At 38.8% G+C, this 16,267-nt stretch overlaps 2 protein-coding genes across 5 annotated transcripts in view; one reads left to right on the forward strand and one right to left on the reverse strand.

Moving 5' to 3' along the window:
• rargb (retinoic acid receptor, gamma b) overlaps positions 1-14,280 on the reverse strand; it is a 107,596-nt gene extending 93,316 nt beyond the window's left edge. For 2 of the 4 annotated variants that reach the window (XM_088338655.1, XM_088338647.1), the window contains exons 1-3: positions 14,216-14,280; positions 7,324-7,452; positions 807-906 (exon numbers count right to left, since the gene is read on the reverse strand). The gene's annotated coding sequence lies outside the window, so the exon portion shown is untranslated. Of the gene's footprint in view, positions 1-806; positions 907-7,323; positions 7,453-13,624; positions 13,700-13,994; positions 14,189-14,215 lie in introns of those variants that run through there. The other 2 variants (XM_088338648.1, XM_088338649.1) reach the window with 2 other exon arrangements.
• Positions 462-12,348, forward strand: nr1d4b (nuclear receptor subfamily 1, group D, member 4b). The gene is made up of 8 exons (XM_088338646.1): positions 462-912; positions 6,649-6,960; positions 7,339-7,427; positions 8,080-8,224; positions 9,659-10,152; positions 10,235-10,420; positions 10,934-11,144; positions 11,228-12,348. The coding sequence occupies exons 1-8, from the start codon at positions 894-896 to the stop codon at positions 11,422-11,424; spliced, it is 1,653 nt and encodes a 550-aa protein (XP_088194772.1). The 5' UTR covers positions 462-893; the 3' UTR covers positions 11,425-12,348.
• Positions 14,281-16,267: the final 1,987 nt, after the last annotated feature.

Here is a 16,267-nt window from a genome sequence, read left to right on the forward strand (position 1 = left end):
CTAGTTAGATTTGGCACAAAATCACACGTTGGAAAATCTGTCTCACGCCAGGTCACCCCAGTCAGTAAAAACTATTTATTCATTGCTTTTTAAAGAAGCTCCCTGTTTCAGTAGCCTCCAACTGACAAAGTATTTCACACAGAGTGGAACATCTTGCTTGCTTCACTCTCGCGGAGCCGCAAGCTCCGGCCTCTCATTTGCATAAAATGTGTGTCAGTAGGGCAGGGCTGGCTCACATGCCAAGCGCACATGCAGCAAAGCTCCAAGCAGCATTCCAATGTGCAAACAGCCCAATGTGCCGTCTCCCAGCCAGGGACTAGGCCAATCAGAATCCGAGCACGAGCCACCGAGCGGGGGCGGGGGGAGGAGAAGGGAGGGCGGGGGCAGAGAGCGAGCTCGGAGAGAGACGCGGCAACAAACGGGCGGTGGAGGGGAGACACGAGAAAGCGAGGGAGAGGGGAAAAAAAACGGTCACATTTGTCAAGCACCTGAAAACGTGCCGGTTATTTCAGGACGCGTGTTGCTTATTGATGAGCGGGGTGTGTTTAAACTACTTGCGCTCTAATCATATTTACATGCTGACTCTACATGGCAAGCAGTTCAGTGTGACAGAAGCCCTTCGAGGTCCATTGAGTCCTTTCTACCTCTGAGTTTTTTTCGTTCAGAGCTTTGCTCTATATTTCAAGTTTTGGCTCTGCTGACCGGAGTTTCTCAAGAACCACTTCCACCAATGCACCGTGCACATCACAATTCTATTGATTTGCGGGATTCACTTTCTATGCCTTGGCAATTCAGGACTCTCTTACCTGTGTCTTCAAAACTGGTCGGCAGCGGAAAGAAGCGATAAACGCACCACAGTAACAGAAGCCACGTCTGTCCATCTTCTAGGAGACATGGAGAATAGCCCTGGAGGTAAGAATAAATCTCTTTTAAAGGAGTTTACAATGTGATATTTTTAACTTACTTCCATTATTCACAAAGCAAAAAAATGTGCAAAACTGTCATGTAATAAGCTCAGCTGCAAACTTAAGTCAGATGTCATGGCAGTGTCGCTATTCAATAATCATCTGTTTGACACCTCCAAGCGCAGGAATATCGCTTAAAAAATTAAACTCTGCAGACTTAAGTCAGATGTCATCGCAGTGTTGATATTCAATCATTATCTGATTGACAGCTCCAAGCACGGGAATATTGCCTTAATATTAAACTAACAGATGAGTGCATTTCACAAGAGGTAGTTCACAGCTCCTTTAACTGCCTGGTTTGTCGGGTAACCACTGAGGATGTAACTCTGGATAGTATTCTCCACTGCTGACGGTTCCTGGTCCGAGTTTGGGCCATTGCAAAGTAGGCACCTGTCCATCCCTTGATGTTGTCGGCCCAGGTCTTTTTATGTTCATGCCCCCTTGAACTGTGCCCTGGAGAAAATCTTGGCCAGTCCAGATCTTTTGACGTGAAAACACTGCAAATTTGTCTGCGTGCGGTTGACAACGGTTTTTCATAGAGCCCAATGTTTCGTTTGTAAAATGAGTTATGTACATGATGCCTACAAGCTTCCTGTAGTATTGCATCTTCATGACCTGGATATTCCTTTCTAGCTTTGTTGTAAGAAGCCATTTCTCACAAGCGTAGAGGAAATTGGAAGAAACCAGTGCTTAAATGAGTCTTTGATTTCACTGATATGTTTTTGTAGGTAACTTAAATCTGTTCAACAACTTGACCTGAGGCCAGAACTAAAATGTCTCCCTCTCTTGCTACTAGTTCACGATGACCTTCTTCTAACTTAGCACCTGATAGAGTGATAGAGATTTAACTATAATCTCTAATAAGATGCAATGGAAATCCCAAGCAGACCAAAGGAATTGGGGAGGTGTATTTTGAAGTACGTCAACATCCTTTCAGTCCTTCTCATCGTGCCATATCTTTGACGTGGCCGTCACATCACGGGGGACGGTGGTCAGCGACAGATAATACTCACTATCATGTGTCTGATTTCCAATGCTCCGCCCCTTCCTTTCCCCGCCCGCCTTGGGCCGCAGCACGTGTAGCAAACTTGTCATCCACGTGCAGCGCATGATTCCTTCCCTGAGCCCTGCCCCTTGCGGAAGCTTTTTTCCCTTCTTTCATTTGCTCCGGAGGGGGCCAGCACAGGGGGGATTCCTCAGTGTTCATGGCGAGTTTGGTCAGTGGGTCAGAGGGGTTTAAAAGTGTGTTTCCGCACTAGTTCATAGGGCTGCTTTACTAACTAGTCATTAGCAGGCAAAGAGTGTTACAAACATTATTGTATCGTAATCATTGTAAAGTTCACCTGGTCGAGCTGGATTTTCTGGTCCTCAGCATTAACCTAGATGGTTTAAGTAATTATAGAGAAATGAAATAAGTAGGGCTGCAACACATGACTATTTTGATAATCATTTAATGTGTTGTTAATTGTGAAACAGAATTCATTCAATCCATGTAGCAAAAAAATGGAAATAATTTAAATAAACCATTACAGAAAGCATATAATCATGAAAATTTTGTGACTGGTTTGGACTGGTTTTGAGTCTAAAAATTGAACTATACTTTTTATCATTATTTTTCTAAAGTGAAAGCAAAACAGCGGAGTCAGACCCAAAATATATTCCTAAAAGAACCTTGTCTTAGAAACATAAAGAATGTCTATATATATATATATATATATATATATATATATATATATATTATTTTTTTTTTTTACAAATAACTGCAAATAGTTATTTGAAAAAAACAAAGCTTTTTTTTTTCATTTATGTCAATTGGTCGCTTGTTACGCATCTAGAATTAATCAACTTGAAAATTTTGGAACATGCACTTGGCCTTAATGTCATTTTTCCTTAAAATTATCTGGCAATTCTGGGATATTTCATACATGGGTAGATCGGTCTTTGGTATTCGTGTTTATGAGAGGTCGAGGTACGCAACTAATTTACTTGCAAACGCAACCACATTTCTATTGCGTGCTGGTAAAAATATTTTTTTAAAAAAACATTGAGGTTTTGAGTATAGGACAGAAAGATTTTGACTTTTATGTGGTCATGCTATTTTGCCACAAACACAGGTGCAGGAAAATCCTGTGCAGTGGAACCAATTCAATTATGTCACACCAGTGCTACAAGTGGAAACGTTGATATCTGTATGGATGAATGGCACCTTGAAATATTTTCTCCTCAAGCAGAACTATGTTTCAAGTCAATTCACAATGGAACAAAAAGAAGCAGCACTAAATGCACATGTTCTCTAATACTGAAGGGCATGACCTTTTAGTTGCTTAGTCAGCATGCTATCAGAACAAGAGCTTTCGCATGACCAAAATCCATCCCAAAAAGTTAGTGATTGACTTTTTACAAGTTGAATATTTAACGGTGACTTTTAAATTGAAATGCTGAAGGTGTTTCTTGGCGATTAATGATCCACTCGATTTCCGCTTGACAAGGGAACGGCACTTTTAAGTTTTTTGTAGGAAGTATGGGATACAAAAACCTACTAAAAACTTTCATCAGAAATATCAAAACATGACAGAGACAAAATAAACTACTTGGAGAAAAAACGTCTACAGCCCACTTATTTATAGTTTAATTGCCATCAAATGAGTTTTAGCACACCCATGTTATGCTTTAGTCACTTTAACAACACGTCACTTTTGATAAAAACATGAGACCACGCATTTCACGTGAGTTTGGGCTTACAGCACATGCACGACTTTAAAAGTTCACAGAGAACGGAAAGGGCGGGAGGGGACTTGTATGAAGGTGAGGGCTTTCTCAATGAGTCATGCCATGCGATGGATGTTTATACAGTGAGTCTGGCACGGTCAGATGCCTTGGAGGCGGGAATACACGAGATGGGAAGTCATAAAGGATAGGCGTGGGGGAGGGAGGCGGCTTGTTTTGTTGATTCTATAGCTCATACGGTGCCCGGGTGCGCCAATCACGTGTTTGCACTTGTGCATGGCTGCAGTTGCCGTGTTCCTAGATCTCACCCAGTCAAACTAGTTTCCAGGAAATTGTTACAGGGGGGAGCAGAATAAGGGATTGTTTTAACACCAGCGAAAGGGTGAATGAATCCATGTGACGGATGGTGTGACTCAGGTGTTTCACATGTTCGTAAAAATTGACCTTCATATGCAAAGACACGGTTTTTGGACGGTGAGTCACAACTACCGCGGGTCTCTATCACTGTCGACACGTGAAAGAGTAGGAATTAAGACAGGGAGGCATGTAAACATGGCACGTTTTCCTCAAGTGGGGAGAGAGCACTACAGCAAGCGGCTCATTAGTTATCCTCGAGAGAATCAAGGACATTAATGGAAAATGTAGGCACAAAACAGCTTCCAGGATTCTGGTAGTCCAAATAACCGATTCCCAAGATTTTAGATGACCAAATTTAGGGATTTTAAGGTTGACAAACATCAAACCTCCATTTCTTATTGAAGTGGTAGTGAATACGTTGACATAAAATATATTAAATAAAGACTTTCATTAAAGAATGTATTCAACAGCAGTTTTCAATCTGGACAGTTTTTGTCCTCTTCCTCTATAATGTGTCTACTTTTATAGCCATGTAATCCAAATGAGTTGAAGGCATTTAAATCATATTTTTATTTTCATTTTGCATCTTAATCCTTGATAAAGTCTGTTTTGAAATTTAGAAGTAAAAAATAGTGCACACTGCAAAACTTCTATCAAAATATACCAGAAGTGAATAGTAAATGATAAAATAATCGTCTCTCGTCAAGCAAAATGTTTAGTCCTCCAATTCTACTTGTTTTTCTGAAATTATACATTTTTTAATAATACATTCAAAACAAAACATATATATATTATTTTGCTTGCATTCACATATTATTAATTGAACAAACTAATTAAATAATTGAAGGAAATATGAATGTCTTTTTTAACTGTTGTTTTTCCTTTTTTTGCAAAAGCTAAAAATACTGTAAAATTGAAATTCATTACTTAAAGTAGGAACAAAAGATGATGTTTTTTTGTTATAAAGTATGCAAATAATATCACCACAATGAGTCCTATTAAGGCTTCATAATAGGTATCGCCGTAGGGGCACCATTTCCTGTGTAAAAATGGTTAATTTAAACATGCTAGGCAAAGAGAGACTGTAAAATAATGTAAAATAGTATAACAATAAAGTTTCATGCGTAATGTATTATTCTTTTTAATAACCCCCTGCTCATTTTGCCAAACGTGAATTTGAAACGAAGCCTTGTAGGTAGCCGCATTCACAGCAACGTGATCTGGCCTCGGTGCTTATTATTACTTGCCGCTGCTGCTGTTGTCTACACGAGACTGCGCAAAAAGAGGCCTTGTGAGCCGGGCGGGAACTGTGTCAAGAGTCCATGTGAGCTGGCGGTCAGGTGGCTGGCAGATAAATGGGCCTGCGTGCTCACAGCCAAAAAGGGGAGGGAGCGGAAGGTTGGAGACGAAGGGAGGGGTAAGCGAAAGTGTGCGGAGGGAGTTGGTTGGCTTGAGCTGCACGTGAGCGCGAGGCTTTCATCTTGTGGGAAGAAAACTGTCTGCAAAACAAGGGGGTGGGAGGGATAATGCAGGGAGCTGCATTGAGGGGTAATAGGGCATTTTCAACTTGATGTGACATCTCTAAACAAAAGAGCATTGTGTGGCACGTAGGAGGCGCGTGACTGTACAGTGGCAAAAACGGCACTGGAAATAAAAGAGAAAAAATGTTGCTATAAATGTCGATGTAGTTCACAAATGGAAGTTGAATTGCAGCATGGTTTGATGCTTTACAGTCAAAGCAGGTTGGATGCGAATGTGTTAGCTGTTTGAAGATAAATATCGACTGGGCAATCGCAAAATAGAATATTTGTTCAATTGTAAATCGAGGTTAACATTTTCATTTACCATAGTTTCCGTAAGACAAGGAGAACCGGATTGAAAGACCCACCGCATCCCCAAGAAAAAGTATTTTGTGATAAATTTTTCATATAAACACAAATTAAAATTATGGCATCTGGTTGATCAAATTTTGGATTTTAAGGTGCATTATAAATGAGAAAATTTGGCCATATAGATTACTCAAAGCTAATGCTTAAAAACATTAGTTAGTAACTTGCAAGTTACATTAGGGAACCAAACTACTAGAGCATTTTTTTCCATGATCAATGATTACTAAATTTCCATAAAGCAGATTTTAAATCAGTTATTCTTGTCTGAATATCATGTAAAAGATGCTATTTTTTCTATCAATGTGGGTGTCTTTATATAAAAGGCTTTTTAATTTTTGTTAATAATTTGTAAAACATTGATTCCTAGTCATCCATTCCAACTACATAATTGCGATTATATTCGAGCCTGATATTTATATCAGTAAAATATCAAAATAAATAGTATTGAATGTGGTAATTTCCCACTAAAAGTTAATGATCTATTATATTTAAATAGTAACATAATATATAGAAAAACGTATGCCTGAAGACTGGATTAGAATAGATATTCAAAAACATCCTCCTATCTGGACCTTTTTTTACTGGTACCTACTATACTATGCAACAGCAGAATATTTAGATTCCACATTTGTGATCAAAGCCACTACAATTCCCTTAAAGAACTTTAAATACAGGTCAACGTACATCTTCCCATTTTGTGTTCTCCTCAGGTGGCGTCATCCTTTATGCCGGCTCGTCCGGCAGTGCCAGCCCGAGCCCTGGCAGCCCCTCGAGTGGATATCAGACCCAATCGCCCTCCTCCCACTCGCAACCCTCGTCCCCAGAGGCCGTCTCCTTTCAGGAGATCGGGGCCATGAAGCTAGAAGGGGAACAAAGGGGAGGGACGCCTTCCCCGAAAATGGTCTTCCAGTTCCCAGAAGTGGGGAACGCGCCAGTCGCCCAAGTCACGACCATGTCTTCGGCCACCTACAACCACCCGACAGTGGCCAAGAGGCCTTGTGGTTTCACCGGCACCTTCCCAAGTAAGTAAACATATAACTGCGACACAGCAAAAAAGAAATTCTTACCCCAAGTTGCTCATTTTAAGTATCATTCATCATACTGCTCTATTTTTTTAACTTGTTTTTCTGGTATAATAATAAAAAAAAAACCAGCAAAGTTATCTTCCGTGGAAGTTGGTAGATAATCTTTTCTATTTAGAAGACATATATATATATATATATATATATATATATATATATATATATATATATACACTTCACTAAAAGTAATACTTTAAATAAGCAAAATTTTCTACAAAGTTTAATTTGAATTGTTTGCTTAGTAGATTTGTCCATCTACCAACAATTATTTATTAGAATGATATAAATAATTAAATGACATGCCTTTTGTCTTTGCAGAAACTGGAGGGATGGTACTTCTATGTAAGGTGTGCGGGGACATCGCATCCGGATTCCATTACGGCGTCCACGCCTGTGAGGGTTGCAAGGTGAGCAAACAAATTCCAGGTCTGCCTGCAATGCATAAAGTACATTTTTGGGAATAAATAAATGTCTTCTTCAAAATACATGATGTCTAATTTCTCTGGTGAAACAAGGGGGATCCCCAAAATTTGAAAGATTGTCTGATACGGTGGATGGGGGAAAAATGGTCCACTACTATTTTTTTTCCTTTTCTTTTAAATAATACTACTACTAATAGATTTTATTTCAAAGCGCCTTTCAGGAAACCCGTGGTCGCTGTACACAGAATAAAGGACAGTCATGTCTACAATAAAATACAAACAAATAAAAGATAGATAACTGAAACAGATTTTTTTTTTAAAATGTACAGTAAAAAAGGATGGGACCAAGTGAAGCAGTCTTGGGTTAGGTGGGTGGATCGGTGCTTATTTTTCTAGTAAAATTTGATCCATTTATAAAAGTAAAACAATATTATACAATTGTGTAAAATTATCTTCTATTTGCCATATTTTATCATTTTCCCAATTTTAAGTACATTTATATTAGTTTATGGAAATGCAATCTAAAAATAGGGTTGTGAAAATCAAGTTAAAATACACATAAAATTGAGAAATAAAACATTATTTGTCAACTCAAACCAGTGCTGGTGAAATTTAACCCTCATCGTGTTTTCTCCAGGGTTTCTTCAGACGCAGCATCCAGCAAAACATCCACTACAAAATGTGCGTGAAGAACGAAAACTGCCTCATCATGCGCATGAACCGAAACCGCTGCCAACATTGCCGTTTTAAGAAGTGTCTTTCTGTGGGCATGTCCAGAGACGGTAAGAGACTTACTCGGAGGTTTATTTAAGTAAAGAAAGGAATTTGATGCATTTTTTGGGGGGGCCTAACCAATTAATTGGCTACGATTATAATTGTCTCATAATATGACCATTCAAACATCGGTTAAAGTGATTGTTTTCCCTTAAAAATGTCATAAATCTAAGAAATCTCAAATTAAAGAGGTTTATAGAATACTTACAATGCACCATTTTATTAATTGGGGTTCACTATAGAACTAAGCAAATGATAAGTATCTTATTCATAGTGTTTTTTTTTTTCATTTACATAAACTATACCAAACTAGTTATCATTTTGTTTTCACAACTATTATTTTTATTTTTTCAATGTTGCCCCAATTCCGCTCTGGCAAGAAAACCTCAACGGACCCCGTTGTCATAAATCACTACGAAACTGTGACAAATATGGTTTATTTGGGGAAATTGGGACACCAGAGTTGTTGATCCTGCATTTAGTGTGATGCACGAGCTCGCTTTCAAAACGGTCTTATGTTTGCTTTATGGCTATTCCCTTCTATTAATCATGGCAAAAAATGAGCGTTCGACTTTGGATTTTACACGTGTAATCTGGCCTATATTGAATGCGTTCACCCAAGGCAGCAGTCTCTCGGGAGATGGTTAAAATAGGTGACGATAAATCATCTCTTTTTGGAGCGAACCCTTTTCGTTAACCCTGAAAAGCTAATGTTGAGTGAAAAAAATATCACAGTAAGGAATCTATTATCCAGGCTGATTTTATTTATTAATGTTTCTTATCAAGTGGATGTGCCGGAGTAATTTGGATAACATTTGAAAAAAATTCCGCACATGGATTTAACGGACCAAAAATAGATTTATCACTCACACCCGACATCACCTCATATTTTTATTAACCTTCTCGTCAATTTACAAATGACATTTTTAGGGGTGATGGCCTCGTGACCTACTTTGTCACAAGAGAGAAGCAACACTCAACTTTGAGACAGAATGTGAGAACTTGGGGAGGGGGAGAAAGTATAGAGCAAACTATAAATAGGGCAGTCGTCTCACGACCGGTGGGTGTTGGACTGGCGGAATACTCAGTCAAATCAAGAGAGAACTTCACGGTCCAACCAGCAAAAATAGTATACACCAAAGAACAGGAGAGGGCTTAACAAAAAACCCTCACGATGCAAAATTCCAAATCTGATCTAAAGGTCCTCCTCTAAACCTTTTTAACTAAATCTTTTAGATTACAAAAATCAGATTCACTCTAAAGGGTGTGCTAATCAAAGAACAGCAGCATGATTGGCCAATAATGACAATAATCTAAACAGTGCATCGCAGTCAAAATAGTCAAATTAAAAAGATCCTACAACATCTCCTTTTGAATTTTTGGTTTACTTGCTTGCAAAATCTAACAGTTCTGTGATCTGTCTTCCTTCCTCTCATCTTCAGCTGTAAGATTTGGCCGCATACCCAAGCGGGAGAAACAAAGACTGCTGGACGAGATGCAGAGCTATATGAACAGTTTGAACGAATCGGCCTCCATGGAAATCGAAATGTCGCCTCCCCACGACACCCGCTGCAGCCCAAAGAACTCGATTAGCGAAGGAGCCGGCTCCGTAACGCCGTCGTACCAGAACAACATCATTAACATTGAGAAGAAATGTCTTAAGAGGCCCGCCAGCAACGACAACATTGGCAGTTCTTTCCAGGAGACGGCCTCGTCCCTTGCGTTTCAAGCGGACCTGACGTCAGGATACTCCGTTCCTTCCAAGTGTCCCGTCCCCCACGTCAATAACGACAATGCAAACATTTCCAAGGCAACTTTCATCAATCAAAACCAGTGTCCGGTCCGTGGTGGCCTTCCTCTTCAGCAGCATCCAAGGATGGATTCACCGAATCAAAACTCCTGCCCTTGGAAGCTAAACGGTGGAGCCAAAGTCTTGGTACGTTTGTCCATGTATTTTTCACTACTGTATCTCCGTGTCAATACTAGCTAATTGATGGGTTGTTTTCTTCTGGTGACAGGCATGTCCACTCAATTCTTGCCCTGTGGCTCCCGCCAGTCGCTCCAGCCAGGAAGTCTGGGAGTCTTTTTCGCAGTGTTTTACCCCAGCTGTCAAAGAAGTGGTCGAGTTCGCAAAGAGTATACCGGGCTTCCAGACTCTGAGCCAACAGGACCAAGTCATGCTACTCAAATCTGGCACTTTCCAGGTACATTGGTTTGTGTTTGTCTATTTAAGATGTTAACGGATCGGGACACAAATATTAGACAATTGACACGTCACACCGATTTTGTCTTTTTTTGTTGTTCCTGCAACGTATACACCTGAGAGAAATATGTATGTTTTCTTTCAACCTTGGACAAATGATTATGTACACACTTACATGTGGTAAAGGGCTTGTGAACATCTGTTACTTCAGGAAGGAGTTACGAAGTGAAAATTTGAGATTTAAAACATTATTGGCAGATATTGTGCAACCTACATGCCCTAGATTGTATTCCTCTTATTGAGAAACAGATAATGAAAGCCTTGGTCACTGTTCTTTGGTGATCTTTTACCAGCACCTACTATATGGTCACACATAAGAGTAAATCAATCATAGAATCGAGCATGAGATCTTCATGACTACATTACAAATTATTGATTTGCTTAAGTACTTTTTTAATTTAGAAGGCTCCACAGAAATGTTTCCAAGATTAACATTGCTTTCACTTCTTCACAGGTGTTGATGGTGAGGTTCTGCTCATTATTTGATCCCAAGGAGAAGACAGTGACCTTCCTCAATGGGCAGACCTACTCCCTAGCATCGTTGCGGGCACTAGGCATGGGCGTTTTACTGGACGCCATGTTCGACTTCAGTGAGAAGCTAGGATTCCTGGGCTTGGAGCCAGATGAGATGGCCCTTTTTATGGCTGTTGTTCTTGTTTCTGCTGGTGAGACTTCACAAACTCATTGAGGAATATTTCTTTATTTTAGATTTATTTTGTCTAACTCATTTTTCTTCTGCGTTCCTTAGACCGTTCAGGGATAGTCGACGTGGGAGCAGTGGAGCAGCTGCAGGAGAACCTCATAAAAGCCATGCGCACGCTCATTACAAGTCGTCGGCCTGATGACAGTACCCTCTTCCCTAAGCTGCTGCTCCGTCTGCCAGACCTGCGAACCTTGAACAATCAGCACTCCGACAAGCTTCTGGCCTTTCGCATAGACCCGTAAAAACGAACATGTAGGCCGATGAGATGTCCGCTTCCAAGGGAGCTTCCCGGCCACCTGTTCCAGCCGTGTCCACTGTTGGCGCTGGCTTCTGCATGACGGGACAGGTGTTGTCTGAGCACGGCCGAGAGTAATGCTGTGAGAGAGGGACGGAAATCCTAGAACTGTACCGATCCACCGCTTCCAAGACTGTCGGTAAACGACGTGAAACTATGTTCTTCCAGGTCGGTTTACAGAATCTTGACCTCTCCTCGTCGGAGTTTTTTGTCGGTCTTAACTTGGACTTTGTCGTCTGATCCCACTCGGCAGCCAAAGTAAACACTCCAGCCCCCATGAAGTTTGTACAAACCTTCACCAACAATGACTTTTGACTGTACATTCTTACGTTAAGCGTAGAAGGCATCAAGGCACGCTCCAGACATGAAATCTCTCCACCTAATGTAGATAATAGAAATGAAACAAAGCTAAACTAAATGTTTATGTGCTCCCTGTTGAAATGATTTTTGCTATTTTCACATGAGTTCTTTGTGAATGAGAGACGTACAATGTATTTTTAAGAAATTAAAAGTTGTATTGTGTCGCCATGGCTAATCAGGGAGAAATTTACGACTGAGTCTGATGGGTTTTCACTGAATATGTTCTCTGTAAATGTTTGTAAATAATTAAGCTTGTTTGGTACCCATGTTAGTTTGAAGAGTCTTGGATGTTAATGGAGTATTGTATTAAACCAGCATCTTTAACAATATAGTATAAATTGTTCTATAGGCTGAGTTTGAACCATGCACTCTGAATATAAACTTTTTATCTGAGAGTATATAAAAGAACTAATTGTATTGTAAACAGACTGCATCACTTGTGTATATTTTGTAACTGTTTTGTGGTTACACTATAGAGTAATATTATTAAATAATGTTATTTAGCATTTTTCATGGGCTTGTTCTCATTCTTCGACACTACCCATTGTTATTCCCAAGATGCAACGTGCATGGTAACCTAGCAACAGAAGCGAGCCTTTCGGGTGGTCTTAAGAGGAACAGAGGACTAACCAACCAGAGGAATTACTTTTGGTTAGCAAATGCATTACACTGCAGTAAATAGAAATCAAATGCTTCCTAGACACGATTCTTTACTTAGGAGAATCCTGACTTTCCTCAGCGTGATTGAAACTATTATTTGAAGTACACAATAAATCTTAATCAGATGCATAATGGAGAATAATCTCAAGAGAGTATTTCTGTGGTTCTGAATTTAAATACTATCTATGAAGTTACAATTGAACGGTGCATTCGCAATGATCGCAGCAAGGCTTTAGGGCTAGGACCTTAGCTTAGCCTTTTGGCTGAGAGTAAGTGTCCCGGCTCCTAGGCTTTGTAGCGTATTATGAACTGACCGATAACGGATAATGGATAATGAATAACGAAGATAGAACAATAACCCTTAAAAACCCCAAAAACCCCATTTCAAATTAAATAGCACATTTTTTATTTTCACTTTGGCTTAGTGGACTGGTTTCACAAATTTGCCCAATTAAGATATACAGTACATGGAGAACTTGTAGATTATATAGCATTGCCATTAACCATTGTGGCAGTTTTCTTTCTACTTTGTGGGTGACAAAATAGTATTATTCCTAATTTGTTATTGCAGACAACACATTTCTGGCCACTCTGAGGCAACAAAAATGTACTTGAACTTGTGACCAAATAAGGCAAAGAGTTGTGAAACCCAAAATGACACAAACAATAATGTGAGTAACTATAGTTCACACGGCCACACCTGCACCCAAAGGAATGCCAAAAAGGCAGAACTGCTTGACACTTTGTTGTGTTGGAAAAAAATACTGTCTGGCGAGTGTTCAATACACCATATAACCAGACATTGATGTCACCACACTTTTAATTAGCTAATTAAGTAGCACGACTTTGCTTCAGTAAACTTGGCTGGGTTCAGAGCAAAAGGAGATAATTATACAGTATTAACTTATGGCAAAGTTAGTAAAAGGTAAACCATCAAAACTGCCACCAATCTGCATGACATCAGATCACATACATTGTATGGTCTACTGTGGCATATTTTACAGCTCGGATTTAAGGGGGAAAGAGCAGCAGACACTGCTTACGGTCCATAAAAGCGATTGCTTCATATTTTTGGTTCGAAAGAAACTCCATTTAACACTATTCCTCACCGTAATAGTTTTTCTTACCGTAGGTAACATTTGCTTTTAAAATGCAGAATTTATAACGGTCTTCTGCTGCCATCTGGTGGAAATATGGTAACACTGAAATGACAGTACAAAAATGTTACTATTTTATGAATTCTCTTTTAATAGCACCTATCGCTCACATAAGACACACATATCTTATATTTCCTCGCAATTATCGAGGAATAAACTAAGAATAGTTTTACAACATACTGCCAGTTTTTGTTTTACAATAATCCATCCACTTTGATGTTTTCATTCTGGACAAGTGCGAGTTGTTTTTTAATGACCGCAAAACATTACCTACGCTAAAAACTACAAAAAATCCAATAATAATAATAAAACTCAAGAGCGAGTTTCTGTTTTTACTTACGTGTGCGTTTTTCTGTTATTACTTTTTTTTGATGTGCCTCAGGTGACATGAGTAACCGATGCTAACAATTTAAAACACAGTTTGCCGTTAGCAATTTACTGCAAATATTGGCGACAACAACATCAAATTATCCACTTCATTGAAACATTAATATAGGGACATCTGATGGTTTCAAAAGGAAAGTATGACTTTGAATTCGGAATAAAATGTCAGAACATTACCTAGGGAAAAAAGACTAACGAGTCCACCTTGCCAGGTATGTGTCGACGACTACTTCCGGTTGAAAGTACAACCCCACAAATTGGGATCTGATGCAGAGTATAAAAACATGGTTGTTTTGATTTTTTCTTCTTTTCTATGTCTGATTAAAAAGGTGTATTTCAATTGGGAAATAGTTTCTGTTTTTATTAATAACAATACTTTTTGTGTGTTCCTCCCACCTTACACGCGGTTTTCTTTAAATTTTAATTTAACAGCTATATTTCCATACAGCAAATTAAACACAGAGGATATCGCTGAGCCTAAAGTTGATCTCGAGAAAGAAAAGTTAAACCTAATTTGATTTTTAAGATTTTAGGACCGCGAGAAATAGATGCAATGTCCTCAGTTCCAACTGACAAGAGAAAAAATAGTCAGGTTTTAGTAGTGCAGCAATTCATTGATTTTTTTTTTTTTTTTAACAAATAACAGATAAATAAATGAATTGCTTTTATTGGAATCAATTATATAGATACCTTTGCCAAAATAGAAATATGCTTTTATCATAAGATACAATTATCCATCCATTATCTGCACCGCTTATCCTCAGTAGGGTCGCAGGGGTGCTGGAGCCATCCCAGCCGTCTTCGGGCAGTGGGCAGGGGACACCCTGAACTGGTTGCCAGCCAGTCGTAGGGCACACAGGAACAGACAATTCACTCGCTCATTCACACCTAGGGACCCTTTGGACTGGCCAATTAACCTGACATGCACGTTTTTGTAATGTTGGAGGTAACCACGCAAGCACGGGCAGAACATGCTAGCCCCACACAGGAGGTTCGATCTCTAAGAACTCAGAACTGTGCCGCACACGCACTAACCACTGCGCCGCCATGCTGCCCAAGATACAATTATCTATTATTTATTAATCAGGTGGTAGGAGTGATCAATAAAATACTCAAAACATTGAATTTTTGTGTTTTATTTGTATGTTTTTTTTCCTGCAACTTGAGAAATAGATATTGAAAGCATTGGTCAGTCATGTGAGAACAAATTGGTCGTATTCCGTTCATTGAAAGAATATTGTACAATTCTTCATTTGCTAAAGCATTTTTTTAACTTAAGGGTTCCACATAAATTAATTGAGTCATTTTTAAGCTTAATGATGATTGTATTTCTTCTCAAGTGCTCAAGGTGAAGTTCTGCTCAATTATTAAAGTAGTTCTTGTCGGTTTTAGTGGTGGACCGATTATCTGATTTATTGAGAATTGATGAATTGATAAATGTATTACCGTATTTTGAATCAATTATCTAGATACCTTTGTCACTATTAAACATTCTACAAGTTCTCGCTTCAACATACAAGACACTTATCTTTACATATATTAATCAATTAACTGTTTGTAGATTTACCTTTTTTGTTTTGTTTTTCTCCTGTTGTTTTTTTCTGACTCACAATGTTATCTATCTATCTATCTATCTATCTATCTATCTATCTATCTATCTATCTATCTATCTATCTATCTATCTATCTATCTATCTATCTATCTATCTATCTATCTATCTATCTATCTATCTATCTATCTATCTATCTATCTATCTATCTATCTATCTATCTATCTATCTATCTATCTATCTATCTATCTATCTATCTATCTATCTATCTATCTATCTATCTATCTATCTATCTATCTATCTATCTATCTATCTATCTATCTATCTATCTAATAAGTGGGGTAACGGTAAGAACACAAGTGCTTAAGGCCACTTCTGTCTAAAATAGAACACAACTGAAGTTACATAACCACAACAACAAAAATGAAAGTTAGACAAGATCAAATTGTACAATCATGACTACATACTGGCAGTGACAAATTTCCATATTACAACACAAGTAAAACTCATCATTAACTGAAAGGCCCATCTTAAGAGCATCCTAATATTCTTAACGTTGATCTCATTAGTCAACCGTTACCAAACTTGTCGCTTACACAAAGCATGATGTCATAGATCCCCTGGTTGAAACCTAGAATCTTATTTTTCATATAGAATTTCAATGTCTGTCCCTACACTGC

The sequence above is a fragment of the Urocampus carinirostris genome, chromosome 6 (genome assembly GCF_059441175.1).
Source record: "Urocampus carinirostris isolate Australia breed hairy pipefish chromosome 6, RoL_Ucar_1.0, whole genome shotgun sequence".
NCBI classification, from domain to species: domain Eukaryota; kingdom Metazoa; phylum Chordata; class Actinopteri; order Syngnathiformes; family Syngnathidae; genus Urocampus; species Urocampus carinirostris.

What these genes read in the sequence shown, in the direction of transcription:
- nr1d4b (XM_088338646.1), top strand. An exon ending in ACGCCTGTGAGGGTTGCAAG is followed by an intron (nt 7,428 to 8,079) that starts GTGAGCAAACAA and finishes TGTTTTCTCCAG; the next exon opens with GGTTTCTTCAGACGCAGCAT. An exon ending in TCAAATCTGGCACTTTCCAG is followed by an intron (nt 10,421 to 10,933) that starts GTACATTGGTTT and finishes ACTTCTTCACAG; the next exon opens with GTGTTGATGGTGAGGTTCTG.